The sequence below is a fragment of the Talpa occidentalis genome, unplaced genomic scaffold (assembly GCF_014898055.3).
Source record: "Talpa occidentalis isolate TD23 unplaced genomic scaffold, MPIMG_talOcc4v2.1 talOcc4.4, whole genome shotgun sequence".
Lineage (NCBI taxonomy): Eukaryota > Metazoa > Chordata > Mammalia > Eulipotyphla > Talpidae > Talpa > Talpa occidentalis.
The window spans coordinates 109,001,093-109,023,100 of record NW_023604295.1 but is presented as its reverse complement, the minus strand read 5'-3'; the positions used below and the strand labels follow the sequence as shown (position 1 = coordinate 109,023,100).

Genomic DNA, 22,008 nt, shown 5'->3' with positions numbered 1-22,008 from the left:
ATATTAAAAAAAATTTGTGACTCTCTCTATAGGCCTCAGAAACAGGGTGGGAGTAGGGAAGTGAACATTTATTAATTTTCAGTTTCCTTTCCAAGTCTAAAATTCTGTAACTTTACAGCATAGTTGGCCCTTGAACAACATGGATTTCTTCTGTGCGGGTTCATTTATGTGTGGATATTATTCTGTCCTCTAATTCTGCATTCAGTGGATTCAAAAAACTGCAGATGGCATCACCGCAAGATTTCCCCCACCGTGACCCCCGCTTCCCCACATAGCTCAAGGGGAGCTTTACATGACTTAAAAAACAAATTAGCAGCACTTCCTAATGTACCTCATCCTTACCTTTGTAAAAAGTAGGTAACAAATTGTATTAAAAAGCTTCTATAGAACAAGCAAAGGGCTCAGCAAAGTTCTGGCGCAAAGCAACATAAGGAAACCCTTCTTCAAGGGGGTTTAGAGAACTTGATCTACCCCTTCATCATCAGAATGACTGACATCACTGACTTGATTAGAAAGGCTACTTAGCAGCACTATTTACAATAGCCAAGCTATAGTATATAGTACATTCACAATACTGTAGAGGGGATCCTTATGCTTTCTTTTTTTTTTTTTGATCCTTATATTTCTAATACACAAACAATAATGTAAACCAAAGTTACCTTAAATACACACACATATGATATACATATGTTTTATATAAAATATGTATTTTATACATTATATATATTAAAGAAAAGGCTATATTTAAGTGAAATCAATGACAAGGAATAAAAAAGATTTGGGGATAAACTAGGAGTTGGTAAGGTACAGAGAATGAATATGAAGGGAAAAGGTTTTTTTTTCATGCAATAAGAAAAATATTAGGGAATAAAGTGCATTAAATAGGAGAGGTGTGGAAGTTGTAATCTGAAGATGAAAAGGAAAACAAGACTATCACAGGCTCAGATTTTGCTGTTTCTAAAACAACTAAAAAGATAAAAAAGTAAGATTTTCATGGCAGCATACAGAGTTAATGTTAAAAATGAAAAATATTAGTGGATGGCTTGTTTACTTCATCTGGGTTCAACGACTCAAGTCATTAAGGGTGCAGGCTAGGGTCATGGTTATCACCTGAGTTGATGGGAGGGTTTCGGATAACATCAGCAATAATCTTCTGAACCTCTGGAGTCAGGCCTGCTCGCTCCATATCAACAGGGTAGCCAGCTTTCACCGCTTGGGATAAGTGCATGCCAACTTCTGTGAGAGGCAGGATTCTATTCTCAGCTATATTCTTCTAGAGAAACAACAGCAAAATAGCCAGTAAGTTTTACAAGTTCCCACTACATTGGAAATAAAATGTACAAAACCTTCAGGAAGTAAATTCATTGAGAAATAAACAATGAACTAAATCTTCGCTTAAAAATTTTAACTATTTCTTTAAAACTACCCACATTAAATTTCACAGGTTCTACTCCTTATACTTATTATAATGAATAAAACAAGATCACCCAGGCTTAGATAAGAAATCAATCCTTGTCTGTCTGTTGTTACTCACTTTCAAACCTGCTAGGTAGCAGTGTAGTCATCTATAAGTCTAATGGCTACCAAGCTTTTGAAAATACAGAAGAGTATAATTCAATATTCTATGTATGTGAAAAAACACACATTACTTTAGCTACATGAATTTCCAAGACACAAATTTTAAATAGCTTGAGGATAATACAAGTCTCCAGGTACATTCTATAAAAAGTTCCTGAGAAGATTTTAGGAGGTGTTTTCAATTGGGTCTGGTCATAAAATAACAAAACACAACAAGGGCTGTCACTACTTTCCTAATACAGAACTTAACATGAATTGTGTCAAATTTACGACAGTGTTACAAATTTATGTGGCTTTTTACACAAATGCAGCTTCAAATCCACTTAAGATGTGCATTAAGTAACTTAATGCATTTTTTTAAACTCTCAGTTTAGTCACTCAGCTTCTGTTTCATTATTCTCTATTTTAATACACTTGGAAAGAATGAATTTGGATTGCATTTGTAAGAATTTTGATACTTGCACAATATAGAATATTTACAGCAGTATTTTCACTCTTCAAAGATAAGTTGTAAATTACTTTCATTAAATATCTACCCTTTTTCTACTAACCATTGTGTACCATGTGTGCATAATATCAGTTATTTGATACCAGGCATCAAATTACCTAAAACTAAATTGTATTATTGCTCCTGATTAATTGGTCCGCAGGTATGTTTAATTTGTGGTTAACTCGCAAATCCTCTCAGACTCCTGGGAGGTACATATAAAAACACCATATTACAAAATAAAATATAATCAAATGATAGCAAAATCTTCAAATATGAAGCTATACTACTCTTTATATCCTTAACCATGCATCTCTAATAGCATGCATGAAATCTTCTATTATAGCTATACCAGAATTCATTTTAATCAGAAAACTAGGAAGTAACACTACACAGATAGTCAAATTACACATATACAAGCATATTTAACACATATATGTAAACTACCATTTAAATAAGAGACTAACTTGAAATTTCTATTTAACAAGTGATTTGTTTCAAAAATAGTAAATGGAATTATTAACCTTCTTGTAAATGGCTTTTGGATTTTTAATTAAGGAATTTGACTAATTAGAATATCTACTAAGTGATTAAGAAAGGTTATAGACTATTTTTATTAATAATAGGCCTTAGCCAGAATTGAAAGTGTGTTAAATAACCTACTAGATAGAGACGCAAGGATTAAAAAAAGTAGGCACTGGACCAAATAACTTGTTCCAAATCAATTTAATGTTACAAAGGATAGGAATTCAAATTAGTTAAATTTAGCTGGAACTCTCATTCTGTTCCTATTCCATTACGATATACTCTCCATTTTATACATTAAAAAATCTTCAACAGCTTAAGGATTTATACCAGGACAATGAACACATTAAATGTGACCATTTATCATAACAGATATTTTTTAAAGAGAATTAGGTATGGTTTAAAAAATAGAACACTAGCAAATGTAAAGTAAAAAGCAAGTTTTTTTTTTAACTTATGTGTAGCTTCTTGAACATTCAGAGACACTATGCATTTTTATATACATAAACAAGGGTGTATGAATATAGAAGCATGCATATATACACAGACACATTCATGTTTTTCACACTGCTCTGCATCTTCCTTTTTTTACTTAGTAATATCTCTTGAAGATTATTTCTTATCAATATACATACTAATAGTCTTATTTATTTTTTTTATACTAATAGTTTTAAACCATTAATTCCATTTTTTTAAAGCTTTAAAATATGGTTAACTGTAATATCCCTAAGGTGTCAATATGTTTATCAGTACCTGTGATACACAATGGTCAAACTTTATTTACTATTTCAACTTAATTGGCAAAGGTAAGCTCAGCAGAAAAAGAGAATATTCTGTAGTAAAAATAAACATGAAATAAAACAATACAAAATATCAAAGGATTTGAAGAATTTTATCCTGAGACACACCTGTAATATTGGAAACTGATAAAACATGTTTAGATCAATTTAAATATTCTCTCTAAATGGAAAGTAATACTTACCAAAGACATTTTCTTTCCTTCAAATAAAGAATATGTGATGGCTGCAGAATCTGAAAGTGAGCAGGCTTCATTATTCACCACCAGACTTTTCTTTTGCCCTTCCTGAGGTTCTGTGCTTGAAAAGACGTCTGTCTACAAAATTTTCAATGTAACAAATGATGATTACTATTATCAATATAATGATAGATCAAATATCAATATTACCTTTAGGAATTGGGGAAAAATACAAATATAATTTCTAAGAACAGTCAGAAATTCTCCTTTTTTTTCCTAATAGATATAAAAGGGCAAATATAGATAGAGGGAATGTTACTAATAAAATATTCATAATAGCAACACGGCCATAGAACTACAAATTCCTAGTCTCCCCTTTAATCAGTAAGAGAGAATTAAAATTAAACTCTAAGGTACACTCTACTTCTAAAGTAGTTCCTAGTTCCCTGGGAGTGAATATTGAATGAATTCATAAAGAATCTTAATTAAGTGTGATACTGTAGTTATAAATTTTGCATATATAGTAAAGAAATACATTACGACTATATACATAAAGTTAAAAACAGATACATAGAAACTGTGGCTCTAAACTTAAAAGTAGTATACAAACTCTTAACTATGGTTCCTCCAAAGTTGTTTAAAATAAAGAGGGGGTAGGATTGAAAAATAAGAATAATAAAGAAATACTGGAGTTTTTCTAAAGCCTGAAAGGTAAAGAACATTGATAGTTATGATAGAATTATGATATATGATTCACATATATGAACAGTTTCCCTGCAAAATGCCTTTAATTTCTAAAACATAAAAATCAATACCAAATTAAAAGACTTAATCCAATGGAACTTGGTTTATTATAACCCATGCTAGTCCATTCCTACTCTAAACAAAAAGTGAATTTGTAGATTAGTTTGAAGATTTCCTGGGACAACAACTGCTTGGTCAAACAAAGAAATCATACCATGCCACAAGACCAAGGGTCTCCAGGTTATTTCTATGAACATCCAGATTTTTGAAGGAAGGATAGTTGTTATTAAATGAAAATGAGTGTTTGTAAGCCCTAATACTGTCAGGTATGGGCTTAAATCTAGGAATGCCAAAAATCAAAATCCCAGGACTACAGTATAGTCTATACTTGAATGCAACAATGGCATACTCCAATGCCAAGATGTTGGAAATATGACTACTGTGAATTACATCAGCAAATCCATGAAGATTTCAGGATTTATGGGGCAAAATCATATGAAGTATGACTAAAAGGTTTAAAAACATGCAAAATATGCAGCAAAGTAATCTAAGTAATAATTTCAAGGAAGGGTTAGAATGTGATTCTAATAAGCAAAAATCTGATCAAGTCATATATGTACAAAAGATTATGTGAACAGAAAACGATCAATTAGCAGAAACATCTAAATAGAAAAGGTAGAAGGGCAAAAGCAGGCAAAGCCTACCCAAGTAATACCCAGATGAGAAGACATTCTGGCTAGTTAGGTTTTAGTAGTGCAGTTCCCTTGGTAAGCAGTGGATGAAAATGCCTCAATCTGTCTTTGTTGCGAAGAGATTACTTTAGAAGCTATCAAAATTTCTCTTGTTATATACACGATTTGCTAAACTTTCAGGTAAGTAAGCTTCCCATATAATTCTTCCACAGAAGAGAATACGTTGGTTGGATCAAGTAAAACTTAGTTGTATTTCTCACTATAAATTAATGAATTTGCATTCCCATATATACTCTTATATTTACATATACACACACACATACATAAAAACTAAGTTCATAGAGAAGGATAATGCAAATCTACTCTCCAAAACACACTACTCTGTGATGACAAGATACACTGGACTTTAAGATTCTAAGGCTGAAGCCTGAAACCCTAGCTTAGACCATAACAGATGCTACAATGTGAGTAGCCAGCTGGCATTCCCAGAAAATACATATTTGGTCTTCATGCATGTTTTTTAAAAACTGCAGTACATACCATTCTCAAGCCTTAAAAATAGGACTAGAAACTCATACACCTGGCTCTGTTTTATTTAGGCATATTATATGCTCAGAACACCAAATTCCAACTGCTATATTTGAGTAGAATTATCTTTTTTTGTGTTGACATAAAGTAATATTCTTTCACATACAAACTAAAATCAAAAAAGGTTTAGAAAATACAATTTTGCCTTGAGTCAGATCACTCAAATTTATAATAAGGAATCATATATATAACATGGAAAAAGTCAAACACAGACATTTATTTTTATCTCTCAACAGTGAATACAATTTAAAATCCCCAAATGGGGTCTTCGTGGTGGCGCAGGGGGTTGAGTGCTGCACTGTGAAGTTGTCCACAGCCTCTGCAGTGCCGGTTTGACACCCGCCGGCCGCGGAGATGCCCACATGGCACGGCAGACCTCTCCTGTCTCGCCCGCTGTTCCCCTCAGCAGTGTGTTTCAGTCAGTCTGCCTGTTCTGTTCCCTGCTTTGTCTCTAGTGAATCCTCCTCACCCTCCCGCACATCTGGCCTGTACCCCAGTTGTTGTATAAATAAATCTTTAAAAATTAAAAATAAATAAATAATAAAATAAAATCCCCAAATGACAGGATATGGAAACAGAAGTGCTTGACCAAGAAAAATATAGATATATATTTCCTCCTATATTTATATATAATATCATAGACCATAATAGTAAATAACCTTATCAAAAAATTGCCAATATTACTCATCCAGGAATTGGCTCTTTTTTTAACTGTTTTTAATTAGGCTGTTACTTGTTTTATTATGATTACAGTATGCTGTTTTAATCTACTTTTGATGTGCAGTAAAAAAAGTAGTTTATCTCTTTTTTAGGCTTTTCTAAATAGTTGGCAAATATGAATTAATCTTTGGAGAAGGGTGGACATTTTTAAAGCACCATAATATTCATAAAACATATGTCTATAAAATGATTTTAACATAATTCTCCTAGTCATTTTAATAGGTTTAATACCCATACCCTCACATTTGATTTGTATTATGACAAAATGTATTATGACAAATTGTATTTGCTTTTGATTTGTATTATGACAGTATTTAATTTTACTTCAAAATTTTAAGTAGATATACTAAAAGCTTAATGAAAGTGATTATTAAAATTAGCTTAATAAACATTTGATATTATTAATTTATGTCTTTAATAAATGGTTTCAATATGCATATCAGTGTAAGCAAAATTCCTAACCACAGAAATTAAAAGTCATTTTTCCTATTCAGAAAGTTCAAAAAGTTTTGTACCAATCCTTTGGAGCATTTACCTACTGTCCTACTTCTATTCATCTCTGGAATAGGGACTGAGAGACTAATTCCCTCATTATTAAATAATATCACAAATTCGGGGCCTCCCTGGTGGTGCAGGGATTAAAGACAGCACTCAAGCTATCGCCAGCCACTGCGACATGAGTTCAATCCCTGGCCAAAGAGCAAACCACTTGGCCCAGCAGACCTCTCCTGCCTTGCCCGCTATTCCCCTCAGCAGTGTATTTCTGTCGCTCCACCTGTTCTGCTCCCCATTCTCTCTGGCAAATCCTCTCACCTGCTGCACCTCTGGCCTGTACCCCAGTTCTTGTATGCATAAATAAATCTTTAAAAAAAAAATAACGCCACTAATTCATGAAAGAAGATATTTCCTTCAAATGGCCAAAGAGAGGAAAACTTATTTAATTATCACTAGTGAGTATGGTATTCTTTATTGAATTGCTAAGATGTTAATTTCATTTTCAAAATATCCAAAATGAAATATAAAGAATATTCACATGCTGTCTTGTATTAGAGTATGAAAAGAAAAATTTTATTTGCTAAAGATATTCTATGTCAAAAGAGGGAAATGCTATATACGAAAAGTGGAAACGTTTCCTACTAATAAACATAGTCAGGCTTAATAATGTATTGCCTATTTTTTAACTCTTTCTCCAACTTTTTATACACATCCCATATCTTTTATCAATTTATCTGTTGTTTCCTCCATATGGGGAAAGGGAGTATCATTTCCATTGTGTAGGTGAGGAAATGTGACCTAAAGAAATGAAAGAACATCTTCAGATGCTATGGGTAAAGTATTACAGAATTAAAATCCTGATTCCCTGAGTGACCCCAAATCCAGCAGCCTTCCCACCAACTCACATCGCCTCCCTTTCGGTGCTGACATACACAGAACAGTAGAATCTATCTGTGGCTTTTAAAGAAATAAACCCTTATGGAAATGGTCATTTAGTGGTCAAGCAAGAAGTAATAAAAAGATAAAAAGAAAACGTTACTAACTCCAAAAAAAACATGAAATCTACTTAATATCAAAAGACATGGAAGATTAAGGTTCTTAGGGATTACGACAAACATTAAGAAAAATAGAAAAATAATTAACATTAGATAGCAGGGATAACTGCAACTTTAGTTTCTATGTACATTTGAAAGTAAAAGAATTTATCAAGCTAAAAAACAGTATTTATTCAAATTTTAAAATTCCTGACAAATTATAAAGATATGACCAGCATGGACAACTACTTCAGTATCATAAAAATGAGGTAATTAATTTGTTTTTATAGCTGAATTACTGAAAAACAACCTGAATTTCTTTTTTTGCATAGAAATGGGGTGTACACCAGAGGGGGGAGTGTGAAAGGATTCACCAGAGACAGAGTGGGGAGCAGAACAGGCAGATGTACTGAAACACACTAGAGACAGAGTAGGGAGCAGCGGATGAGACAGGAGAGGTCTACTGTGCCATGTGGGTTAGCTCCCTGGGAGGGGATTGAACTCAGGCCATAGTGGTGATAGTGCTGAGACTTAACCCCTACACTACCAGGGAGGCCCTGAATTCATTTTCAAAGTGTCCAATAACAGAAATAAAATAAGACAAATATTGTTTTCAAAGAGCGTTTTTAAAATTGTCAAAAAAATGTGTGTCTCAGAGCTTCTGCAAACCATAATACTTTACCTGAATACTATTCATTTGACAGAAACATTTGATGACTTCCAACAGAGGGGCCAACATAGTAGCTTTGCCTTCAGAAACACCATCAATCCTTTTCACATTTTCTACCGTAGTGGGTCTAAGGAAGTCAAGAAACCATTGGAGCATTATCACTCCTGCACATATTTGGCTGTATTCAGCTTCATAATGATGCTCAATAAATATATACTGTTCCAACAACCAAAATCAATATATAATACAAAATCCTGTTTTATAATCTTTCTTTACTTTCCACCATTTAAAATGTGCTGTTTTAGTTATATGAATAAAAACCCACCTACCACCATCAGCACACAAAACATAGTACTAACTAGGAAGCAGATCAGTATCATAAAGAGACTAACACCTAATGTCCTACTTCATCACTGATATTATTATTAATAGGAAAAGAAAACTATGAGGCTCTGCAGAGAAGTAAAAAGCTGAGTCTTATTCATTTATAAAATACTTACCTGTAATAGTAAACCTAATTACTTTAGGCTTTTTACTCACTATTTCTTATTCCGTCTATTACCTAGGAGATTGTATGGTGTCTTCTTTCTAAAAAATTGCCAGTTGAATATCCTTTTATTTTAAGTATCTTCTTATAATATTAAAGTGTCATCTTAAAATATTTATGTTGTTAACAAAACATTTATTTGAACATATAAACTCAGGGCCTCCCTGGTGGCACAGGGATTAAAGTCTCAGGGCTATAAAGCTATCGCCAACCACTGCACATGAATTCAATCCCTTGCCAGGGAGCTAACCCACATAGTGCAGCAGACCTCTCCTACGTCACCCACTGTTCCCCTCAGCAGTGTATTTCAGTGGTTCTGCCTGTTCTGCTTCCTACTCTGTCTCTGGTGAATCCTCTCACTCCCTGCACCTCTGGCCTACACGCCAGTTCTTGCATGTATAAATAAATAAAAATAAATCTTTTTTAAAAAAGGATATAAGCTCAATTAATATCATTAGAATACTCTGGACTAAAGTAAAATCTTTTGAAAAAATTTAGTGATAGAAATAATCCTTTAAAAGGAAACAAAAGACAAATATAACTACCAATTATTCTTTGGAAATAATTTATTCTAAAATATTTATTGATTACACAAAAAGGTAAGGAACAAAGTATTTTTATTCAGAGTTAAAATCTAGAAGACACATCACATGTATACTTCTAATAACAATAAACAGAACCTTGGGTAAGTGCCATCTTAGAATTTCACTTAAAAGTCTTTTATGAATTCCAGAGAGAATTACTTTGCTGATGAGAACATGGAAGATTCATGGATAAAACAGTAGTAAAACTAAATATTGAAGAATTTCCTAACAGTTTCAGGGAATCGAGGAAACTACAAAGCAGAAGCAACATTGTCATTCAGTATATGGAAGTTGAAAAGGGGTCTTTAACACATTAAACAATCTATGTAAGATAAATCATTCAAAATTCTGCAAATTAGAGTGAAAATTAGGTTTAAGCTAATAAATGAAGAGTCTTGAATGGTAAGCTAAGGAAGTTAAGATAATGGGAACCAGAGGGAGGAAGGCACAGGCAGACACTCAAGGAAGGTTTAAATGAAAACAGTTTTTTCTAAAAACTACTTTAAAAAGGGGGAAATGGGAATATATGTTAGAGAGGTGAAAATAATGATGGTTTTAAACATATATAATTGGGAATAAAAACATAGAATTCAGAAAGAAGAGTTTTGGTACCCATATAACATGCATGTGTGGAGGGTTGGTGAATAATGAGTTAGATTTTCAAATATACAGGACTTGATTGCTGAAAATGGGTGGTTTTTCATTCATATAAATTAGAGGGACTAAAGTTCCACAGAAAAATCAGTGGAAGCAGCATGGAAGATTTGCAAGCATCTCACAAATGTGATTGCTGAAGCCACAGTTATATCATCATTTAATCTATTTTGCAAATCTGTTGTATTAGAAGAAAACAAGTAAGAAGTGTTTACCTCATTTTTGCCATGTCCACCAATATCTTATTTGTTGCCAGAATAGCTGGAGGAACATCCATTTTATTGGCATGTTTTTGCCTAGCTTCTACCAATTTGCCATACAACACAGTCTGAACAAAAAAACAGACAATTTTTTTAAATACACTTAGAAAAATGCAGTCTGTTATTTTTAGAGTTTTAGATATCCTTAGAATGAAAATAACTCTAGCTCAGACTCTCAGCTAAAGAACAATTTATAAAATAGTGGCAACAGAATTCTAAGCATGCATACAATTGTAATTATTCTCTCATACTGAAAGACTTACCTGAGTCTCCTGTTCTTGAGCAGAGATAACAGTTTCTGAGAACTTGTAATATTTTCCTGATGATTGCACCATGATACTAAAACATTGGAAAGAAAATAAATAATAAAAATTTTTCTTTCTCCTAGTTCACTTTTATTCCATCCCCCACCCTCACCATGAGACTATCTTTCCAAGTCAATAGGAACATTTATTCCTTACAATATCAGTAAGGCAATTTTTTGACAGCTTAGATTTTAAACATTTGTATCAAATACATTCATCATAATGATAAACTTAAAACTACAATTTGAATTCATCACAAAATTGGCATAGTTAAAAACAGCATTTGTCCCATCATCCTCCTTAACCAAATGCTTTGAAAGAAAACACACTTTTATCTGTACTGCAGATTACATTTTTTTTAACCAAGAGGGATATAAGCTATAATTCTTGCTGTGATATTATTAATTCTTGGTTCATGAGGTGCATTAGGATGGGATTAACCAAATTATTCACAATTTTCTTCAAAAATCAAACAAAAACAAGCCAAGAGAAGCAATTTTGCTTTTGATGCCTCAAAAAAGTAATTAAAAATACCCAATTATCAAGCAACACTGTACAAAAGGTGCTAGGTTGTAAATTAGATTAAAGACCTACTTTCTACAAGAGGCATTTCTTCTTGATAAATTAATTACAAATAGGAAAAGTTATATAAATGAAATTTTATAAACTAGCAGATGTAAAAAATGCCAAATAAAAATAAGTATCTGCTTTTCTGCAGGGGGATAACAAGTCTGATATTTAAGAAGTATTTATAAATTTCTCTGCTGCAAGAATTCAAAATCTATAGCATAATGTAAGACTTCACTTTCACAATTATCAAGTCCTATCACTAAAACAAGTAAGAGTTGAACCTAAAGATCACTCCAGTTCAAAGAATTAGTACTATCTCAAGACAGTTATGAATTTACTTTAAATTATATAATTATATTCACTTATTTTAGTATTTATGGAAATCTTTATAGCAATGTAATATATGCAAAATAATATTTTAAATTTTTTCACAGAGAAAATATTATCTATACTGGCAAAAAATCTGGATAATATGCCTCTGAAGTAGAAATATATTTGGAAAACATTTAATAAAAAATGCTTTTGCCTGTGAATGCTATTATAAATATACAGATGGAAAGTTTGAATATTATTAAAAGAGATAAGCAGAGATACTATATCCATGAAACAAGAAAGGATTGTTGTATATTAGTAAAGAAACAAAAAGAGAATAATAGTTCTTAAAATTAAAAATTTGCTAATAAAAATTTAAATTTCACTATATCAGAGGAAATATAAAGTCAACTTTCCTAATGAATAAAAAGAACTTGAAAATGGGAGAAAAGCAAAGTTAGCAACAAAATGACTAAAAACCAAGCAAGGAAAAAATTAAAAAGATCAGACGAAAGAAAAATTTCTATAGAGACACTAAAAAGAATATCAAAACTACAAATGGACAACTATTAACATCAAGGGAAGTTAAAGTAGTAGTGGTCATAAATCACAATTTGGCTTAGGAGCATGATATTAAAGTATATTATAATTTGTTTTTATATTCTATTACCTGCTAACACAAAGAAAACTTGACATATTTATGTTAGAGAACAAAGATTGAAGGAAGGAAGGAAGAGACAGGGATATGGGAAATAAACTTTAATCTACCATGACAGGACACAAGCAGAAAATTTCTAAAATTATTAAGTAAAAAAACAGTAATTTAAGAATGTCACTTAGAGATATGTAGGCAAATACCAGAGACACCAGTTGGAAAATCTGAGGGTAACTGCTACTATAGAACAGCACACAGTGGGTTTGGGAAGGAAGTGAAGTAACATGTTTTGTTCAAAGCTTTTAGCAACAACTGACTTTTCAAACAATGTATGTGTATTATTTTAATGAAAATGCAAGTCATTTTTATAATAACACCTATTGATATGAAGTATCTCTCTCATTTCTAACCCGATATGAGTATTAATTTCTGGTCAAATCCACAGATATCTCAAACTCACTATGTCTACTCCCAATTTTAACCTTATAACCCTTCAAACCTTTCTTCCTCATAGTTTGTCCAGTGAAGGGAATGACATCACTCATATCCACCAATCAAAGACAGAATCCTAAACATTTTCAAGTACATTTTCTTAACCCACTTATTTTTTCAATCACCAAGTCTTAAAAATTCCATCTCCTAAATATAGAATCTATTAGAAATCTATTTCTCTCCAAGCCCACTGCCACTTCCCTTGTCTAACTACCATTATTCTCAAATGTTTTCTGCAATAGCTTCCATATTTGTGTCTCTATAATAGAATCTCCTGCAGTCCAACCCATTCATCCAAAGTGAGAGTCATCAGTCAAGGGTCAGCACTCGGGTGTGGCCTGGGTCAAGTCCATCTGTTCTGGTAGAGTTTGTAAGCTAAGAATGTTGTTTTGCATTTTTAAACGGTTAAAAAATTAAAAATATTTCGTGGCTTATGAAAATTCTATGAAATTCAAATTTCAGAGTCTGTAAAAGTCATAAATAAAAGTTTAACAATAAAATTATGTTTAAATGAAGAAATGTTTTAAAATACTGAATGGATATATTGCTTTACATACTCCTTAAGCCTTGAGTTTACATAAAAAACAGTAATCACATATCACAGAGCCAAGCAAAAAAGAGACTGGTGTAGGAGACTGACACTATGGTAAACATTTTTGTTATATTCATAGTATTATTTAAGTGAGGAAACCATAAGAAAGTAACAGTTTTATAGCACATTAATTTACTTTCACTGGATTTGACGTAAACATGGTCTATTTAATTTGTGTATAGACACTAAGTTTTTCAAATTCTCCATCTTCAGATCTTCTGTAATTCTGTACATTCATCATGCCTTTATTAAGTCACTTGCAAGTCAATTAAGCTTAATTACAAAAGATGCATTCAATACCTTTATTCTTTACAAGCTGTACCATTTTATGTTCCCATAGTCTTATTTTTGCAAATGAAGTGAGAATATATATTCAATACAAATGAAGTGTGTAGATGCTAGGGTTATACAAATAAGATTTGAAAACCAGCTCTGCTGTTAGATATATGCTCTTAAACAAGTTAAGTTCTTTATCCTTCAGATGAGTTAAGATGGATGTAAATAATGGTAACTCATAGATTGCTGTAAGAATTAAATGAGATATTACATATAAAATGCTTAGCATTTAGCATAGAACCTAGCAAACAACACCCAAAAGTGTTAGCTAATAAAGTAATGATTAAAACCATTTTAATAATACTGAACTATTTTAATAATACTGAAGGCTCAGGTTTTAACTTTACCTCATTCTGTCAATGAAATAGCCCACCATCTCACAGACTTTTCTTTTCAGGGAGGAAAGAAAAAACATGATGATAAAGTAAGTATAGAAAATGGAAATTTTGAGTGAATTCTGTACCTTTTTTTAGGACTGCCAGAAGAAATTTTATCACGTGTTTTGTAAGAATACATCTTCTCCAAGTCTGGCTGTTTTTAAACATACAAAGATCCATTTCAAAAAGTTAGATGTTTTTAAAATTTTTCAAATATGAAGAAAGTAAGACACAAAATCTCACAATGACAATTTTTCTCTGACTAACCAAGTCACCAAATACATCACCAGAAAATAAATCATCAACTTCTAGGCTATAAAGACTATTAGCAATGCAACCAATGTCCTTTTCTCCCTAATCTATAGAGAATACATAATAGGAAAAATGCTTTGAGACACAGTGAAAATCAAAGTCACAAAAATGATTCAATTAAACACTCTGCATACTTCCATAAAGCAAAAAAAGTTCACTAGAAAATTTAACTTGTCCATTACCCTTTAGCTGATGATAGCATATAAGTATTTAATCTGTAAAAATTATTAAAGATCCAAAAAAATGCAAGAAAAATGTGTGTGTATATGCATATAGAACTTCAATGAGAATATTTAAGAATCAACTATCAACTATAAGGATCACAGTATAAAAAATCTAAGCCAAATATTTACAAATATATGTTTAAAAGAATTAAAATAAGTTACTTCAAATATTCCTAACTATACTATTAACCTCATAAATCAATTATTACATATTTTATTATGATCATATCAGCTTTCTTTCCAAATTTTGTTTTTGGTTGTATATAGCATTCACCTCTTTAACTGGAAAGAAATGAAAATATAAAACTTTAAGAGTAATTGTATCAATAAAGAATGAAATAAATACAAACTATTGATACTCTTTGATGAAAACATACCTTATCCTCTGCAGTTAATTTAACTGATACTTGAATAGAGGAATGCTGTTGAATTCCTGGGGATACAGTTTTAGAACTGAAAATTAATAAAATTAAGTTATCACTAATGTTAAAATGCAAGTATCTAATTCACAAATATCACATATCGACTCTAAGAAAGGCAGATGAGATTAATCTATTCTTTTAGAACTCTTGATTTTTTTATTTTTTAGAGAAATCTCTGGAAGGTTTGTTTGAAGTAAATGATAAATGATCAGCAACGCATACAGAAAGATATTAGTGGTAGGCAATAAGAACATTCCTTTCCATATTGCACAGAAGAAATTGTGGTATATGGTTTCTTCAACATTCATCTCAATGCTGCTTTTTTAATCAATAGAAAAACAGCTTTTCAAACACTATACTCACTTACTTTCTATCAACCAAGAAAGTATTCTATGATTTACCTTTCTCTCTTTGTCCCCAAACTGACTAACAGAGGTACTCAAAAACAGTATCTTTACTCATTTTACCTGATACCTATAAACTGTTATAATTTGAGTCACTTAAACAACAAAAAACCCAGAAGTTTAAAAAAAAAAAAAATGAACCTTGATGGAAGAAACTTCCTTGGACATAATTCTTCATTAGCCTGAAGAAGAAGTTCCTGAGGAGATTCTGATTTGGCTTTATCAAGCCAATTTCTACCCTATTAACACAAGAAAAAGCTCTTAAAGTATAGTAAGAAAAATGAAACCAAACAGGTAGACTTATACATTGTTTACCTTTTTTGTAATTTTGTAAATCCTTGAAAATCTGTTGCATCCAGAAACTTCTACCAAGAAACCCTCAGTCAGCAGTTGATGGGAAAGAGCTGTCCACCAACTCTTTGTATGATCCTTGCCAGAGCCAAACAAATTGTGACAGCGATATTTATTTTGAAGACGCTGGGAATTCTCAAATTGGAAATAAAATCAACATGTAAAAATCATTATTTAAACAAAACAAACTAACAAAACACAACAAAAATAACTCTGGGACTCAGAAAAATGTAGCAGTTACTAGGAGGGCTAAGGGAAATGGGAGGAATGGGCAGAGGGAGTCAATTTGACAGTGTGAATGCACTAAACTTTGGTGGGAGATGCACTGAGGTATATACACATATTGGGGTATATTCCTGAGGCTATACTACTCCTGAAACTTACATAGCATTGTAAAGGCATGGAAAAATCAATAAAACTTTATTTAAAAAGATAAAATTTTAAATGCTACGGTTTAACTGATCAGCTTAAGTAAAACACAAACCTTCTATTGATTCTTCAGACTTAATATTAAATTCCAGTTTTAAAAACCTACAAAATTTTAAACCTATCATACATAAATATATAAATCAATATTTTGTGTTTAAATAAAAGTTCATGTAGTTCATGTGCACCTCCCAATGTATAGGTTGAATATATTTGGACTATTTAACCATAGATATTTTGACCTTTTAGTAACATATTTATATTATTGTTTAAAAGTAGTGACCAAAATCTACAGGTCAAGGGCCTCCCCTGGTGGAGCAGGTGGTTGAGCTTAGCACTATGAAGCTGTTCTGCAGCCTCTGCAGCGCTGGTTGGATCCCAGCAGGCCGGCGAGTGTCCCACATGGCACGGCAGACCTCTCCTGTCTTGCCCGCTGCTCCCCTCAACAGTGTATTTCATCAGTCTGCCTGATCTGTTCCCCACTCTGTCTCTGGTGAATCCTCTCACCCTCCCGTGCATCTGGCCTGTACTCCAATTCTTGTATAAATAAATAAATCTTTAAAAAAAGAAAAAAGAAAGAAAAACAAAATCTACAGGTCAAAAGAAGAAGTATGGATTTTAAAATGCAGTGTGACTGAAGAGCTAGAAATCAATGAGTGCAGGTCAACAACTCAGTCACCATCTGTATGGTTGCTTTTACTCATGACGCACTGCAAAGTTTACTGGGTCACTTCCGATTTAGATGCTCACACAGAAATACCAGGAAAAAGCAGGTGTGATTTAATTTCCATGTGATTTAAGGTCCACAAATCAGATATATTTTCACATGACATCTAAAAGCAGGCAGTGAAGAAAAGGGTGTATTTTTCTACTATTTTAACAAGTAGGGAAGCTGTAGAGGTGTTTGCATTTTACAAGATAAAGTGTTAGCAAAGAGCCCAGCAAACAACTACTGGCTTTCAAATTATCAAGTAGCATCCATTTTGTTGATAGAGTTTATATCAGGTGCAAGATGGTTACCAGAGAAAACAGTAGAACCTTCCTGATTGCTATAGTTCCTATTCAGTGCAGTTTGAGGCCAGGTGCTATTGTGGCAGCTTCCCAAATTCTTAAATAGCTTCTTGATCAAAGAGGCAGTAACTCGCATGGGAGACTATTTTGCAATATAATCTTATAAACAATACTAGAAAGCCATTTAAAATCCAGTAATAAATGCCTTCCTATTTAGAGTGATTATGAGGTTTACAATGCAAATGTTCTATTTTAGGTTATATTCATTATTTCAGAAACATTCATTTCTTCAGTATGTTAAGGTGACTATACTCTGTAAGTTTCTTTTTCTTATTTTTTTTAAAGATTTATTTATTTATGCATACAATTTTATATTCATTATTTCAGAAACATTCATTTCTTCAGTATGTTAAGGTGACTATACTCTGTAAGTTTCTTTTTCTTATTATTTTTTTAAAGATTTATTTATTTATGCATACAAGAGCTGGTGTACAGGCCAAAGATGCAGGGGTGAGAGGATTCACCAGAGACAGAGTCGGAAACAGAACAGGCAGATTGACCAAAGCACACTGCTGAGGGGAGCAGCCGGTGAGTCAGGAGGTCCTACTGTGCCATGTGGGTTGCTTCCTGGGCAGCCCGGGATGGAACTCAGTGCTGCAGAGGCTGTGGATTACTTCATAGTGCAGTGCTTTAACCCCTTGCGCCACCAGGGAGCCCCTGTAATTTTCTATATAAAATAAAATCTGAAATTTTAGAAACAGGCACAGCCTCTAATTCAACATTTTTACATTCTATCTATATTTTATGAAAGTTTATCAATGCATATAAAAATCCAGGGATCAAAATTTAAAAAAAAAAATGGGTGAGTCCCAGCAAACATAACTCAGGCACTGTGATACTTTCTATTGAAAATGGTATTGGTTTTATTCAACTTACAAGAATGTATGGTTACAAGTTTGTTACTTTTGGAGTGTTAAGGATATGAATACAAGTGAAATAGCCTATGTGAGGCTGATTCCTTACACAAAGGAATTTAGGCTGAAATTATATTAAAGTAGGATAAATTCTCAGTCCAGCTACTAGGTATAAAGCATAGGGTCCCCGTAGTTAGCAGAATCTGTAATGTATGTCCTATTAAACCTTAAAATAAAAACAAAATTGTAAAGATAAAAATAAAATTATTTTTATTAAAACAGCTAAGTAATGAGCTTTTGTATCATGATGATTTAGTTACAAAAATTTTACTAGAAAAAGACTGACAAAACCAGAAAATAACATGTCACCTTTTCCCTTGTGAATAATCCCTATTGGTTTTGGGTTGATTTGAAGAGAATGTTTAAAATCAAACATCATCGAATTTCACAGCTAGAACAAACAATGGAGCATTTGACTATTCAGACTTTTTTTTTAGTCCTATTGCTATCAAATAATCAAAGATTCAAAAACATTAATTGGTAGCCTAGTTCTAAAGTTAGGACTAGAACACAAGCCTCCAGACTAGAAACTCTAATCTTTAGTACTGTACATGCACACACATATACACAGACACCAATATATAAACTACATATATATATATATATATATAGAGAGAGAGAGAGAGAGAGAGAGAGAGAGAGAGAGAGATTTAGTGAGTGTGACTAGACTACCTGGATTCAAGTCACAGCACTGCTACTTATTAGATTCTTGATTTTGGAAAAGTTTCTTAATTTATCTGTATTTCTATTTCCTCAGTTGCCATCTAAGTACAAAAATAGTTCCTATCTCTTGGGGATCTTGTGAAGTTTGAGTAACCAGGCGAGAGTCTGCCTCGAAAATATTAACTCTCTTTTATTAATTAACAGTTGATTCTTTAAATCAACCTGAATTTCTTAATGTAAAAGCAAAATGACTTGCTATCCAGTCAATTTTCACTGGAACACTAAAAATGGATTCTACATATACAAGGGCATACCTTGATAAGAGGAGATTCTACTGCTTGCAAATTAATAACACCAAATGTATTACATTGTGTAGCTAGTACTTATTACAAATCTGGACATTAAAAACTATTCCACTAGGCTTTCATTTCATAAACAGAAAAAAAAACCTGAAGTAAATGAACATATTTACCATTATGAAATAATGAGATTTTTTTTTAATCAGGAGGGAATAACTGTCCCTTCCCCCAAAATCAATAATCATTGTGAATACTGTGTACTATATGAATAAATTTATACTGTCTTGTTTCCATGGCAGTCAGCATGCAATGAATGAAATAACTCTGGTTCCTTGATACAGAACATTCACGTTTTGAAGAAATCATATTCCCTTTTCACCTAAAAATCCAGTTAACCACGTAACCAATCACAAATCTTCATTCCAGTATCTCTAGATGACTCAGCCTAAAAATGCAGATTTAAAACTGCATATGAAAAGCACAATAAATGGTAAAGGCACTAGACTAGAGGTCAGGAAAGCTACTTGCTCAATTAATTTTCTGGGACTCAGTATTATTTGTTAAAAAAAAGTGGTAGTGTTAAACAGTCTTTTTGCTGTAAGAGTCTCAAAAAGAGAAATTATCCCCTCATTCTTTGCCTTTAAAAATCAAGTTGAAAAAGTAAGGGATACCAAACTGACCTATCAAAGGTTGTGGATACCTAATACTCAAAGGGTAAGTGTCAGAATAGAGAGCTGACTGGCCAGACTACATGACCCAAAGCATCACTTTCTGATAACAGCTAAATCTTTGCACCACTATCTGTTAAAGTAAAACAAACTTGTCCTTTCTGCAATCACCTAACTTTAAAAATCACAATTGCTTTATGTGGTAATTCTTTCTGTTGGGATGGCTCATTCTCCTCCACCCTTCTTCCCCCCTGTATCCCTGAATGCCAAATGTACAATACTGCCCACAAAATAGAAAGTTCCAGTGATATTTTCACAAAGACTTGTCTAATTTCCCAGTATTAAGAGCACTCTCTTCAGAACTGAAATAATACTTTATATCTCTCACAGGTCTCCTAACGCTTTCTTCCCAAGTTAACTTTAACTTGAACACTTCCATACTAGATGTGAAGTCTAATTTAATTCAGCTTTGGATTTCCCACAAAATGAGTAGTCTCTAACACAAAAACAAATGTTTAATAAACAGTAAAAAAAAGTCATAAACTTTAACCTGAGACATTTTAAAGCCCTATGTTCTTAAAATACAAAATAAACCCATAGCTTCTGTTTACACTTTATTTTTTTTTTCTTTTGCCTCTTTCCCATGCCACTTCCTACAGACCAAGAAAGACCAAACTGGCACCTCAGGGTTTAAGGAAATCATTTCTAGAGCAGTGGCTGCCTATTGTCAAACCATCTTTTATCACTTATCTAATTATACAGTTGTGATAAGGTTTAGAACTTTAGTGATCAGGAAAGAAGTTTCACTTAGTCTCCTGACTATGCAAATTAATGACTGTTCTGTTTCTAATTTATTGCAGAGTATCACCTGTTCATATAGTGTCTTAAAACATCTTTATGTGAACAGCTAAAACAAAGTTCCTCAGGCAACATTCCTGTTTAATGTCTAACTAAACTTGTAACTTTAAAAACAAAATTGTGAACTGCAGTCACAATCACCTGGATTGGCTGTGTAATTATTTATGCTAATAAAAAAATCCTGCATAAGAAAAGAGAATCATGTCTGCTGAAAATGTTACATATATACAAATATTATCTCTTTAAATAAATTTGAAGAGTTCTCCGTTTAAAATACTTATCGTCTTATTCACAAAGATTTTAATTTTTCCTAAATTAGTCAAGGTGGATGATTTACTACATTCCCAAAAGAATTACAACTATAATTTTTAAAGCAATATCCCAGTAGATACCAAGATCACCGTAAAAGGGGGAGGGAGGAAACTTGCATCATATTCACTGCAGTTAATGTCTACAAATTTTTGTTAAGTGATACTTTTTAAAAAGTTTTCACCTTTACCTAGCAAGGGTAGTATAAAATTTCACAAATAAACTTCTTAATTTGAGGACTCCCTGAAGAGACTGTCAGTATAAGCGATCTGACATGGTTTTCAAATAATAAGTGAAATCTGATCCCTCTTGTGACCAGTTCAAGTTTGTCTAGGAGCCCACTTAAACTTATTTGTTGATATTGGATACTGCTGGATAATACCAAATTAAAACAAGAATATTTTTATAAATTATATATTCAACTGAGATACACAGGTTTTGAAGATCACAGATAGAAATTTTCATATATCTGAATTATACTTAATCTACCCTTTGCAATTTAAATTTTTTATAAAAAAATATAGTAGCAGTCATAACAGCTAAAACCAAGTGTTTGGGCAACATTTCTATTATATTTCTAATAAATCTTGTTTTGTTAAAAAAAAACTGAACTCTTCAATTCTATAAACATCAATACCTAAAAAGTTAACAAGCTTTCAATGTATTTCATCCAAATATTTCAAAAAAATTCATAAAAAATACTTCAAAAAAATTTCAAAACTATTATCTCCCTTTCTAAACAATACTCAAGAAATAAATATATGCATGAAATATTCAAGTATTTAACAAATGCTTACCTTAATTATTTTAAAAATCGTACACATAAAGTAGGAATTTTAATTACTACTTTAAAGTATATTTTTAGTATATGCACATATGTGCCCAGAAGTCTAT

The 22,008-nt window shown here is 32.2% G+C and overlaps 1 protein-coding gene across 4 annotated transcripts in view; it reads right to left on the bottom strand.

Annotated features, from left to right (window-relative positions):
• Positions 1 to 1,050: 1,050 nt before the first annotated feature.
• WRN (WRN RecQ like helicase) overlaps positions 1,051 to 22,008 on the bottom strand; it is an 87,335-nt gene continuing 66,377 nt past the window's right edge. For 2 of the 4 annotated variants that reach the window (XM_037526014.2, XM_054700843.1), the window contains exons 24-32: positions 15,871 to 16,041; positions 15,697 to 15,794; positions 15,107 to 15,182; positions 14,280 to 14,347; positions 10,818 to 10,893; positions 10,510 to 10,622; positions 8,522 to 8,636; positions 3,573 to 3,704; positions 1,053 to 1,273 (exon numbers count right to left, since the gene is read on the bottom strand). In XM_037526014.2, coding sequence (XP_037381911.1) covers positions 1,079 to 1,273; positions 3,573 to 3,704; positions 8,522 to 8,636; positions 10,510 to 10,622; positions 10,818 to 10,893; positions 14,280 to 14,347; positions 15,107 to 15,182; positions 15,697 to 15,794; positions 15,871 to 16,041 — 1,044 coding nt within the window. In that variant the 3' untranslated portion in view covers positions 1,053 to 1,078. Of the gene's footprint in view, positions 1,274 to 3,572; positions 3,705 to 8,521; positions 8,637 to 10,509; positions 10,623 to 10,817; positions 10,894 to 14,279; positions 14,348 to 15,106; positions 15,183 to 15,696; positions 15,795 to 15,870; positions 16,042 to 22,008 lie in introns of all 4 variants that reach the window. The other 2 variants (XM_054700844.1, XM_054700845.1) reach the window with 2 other exon arrangements.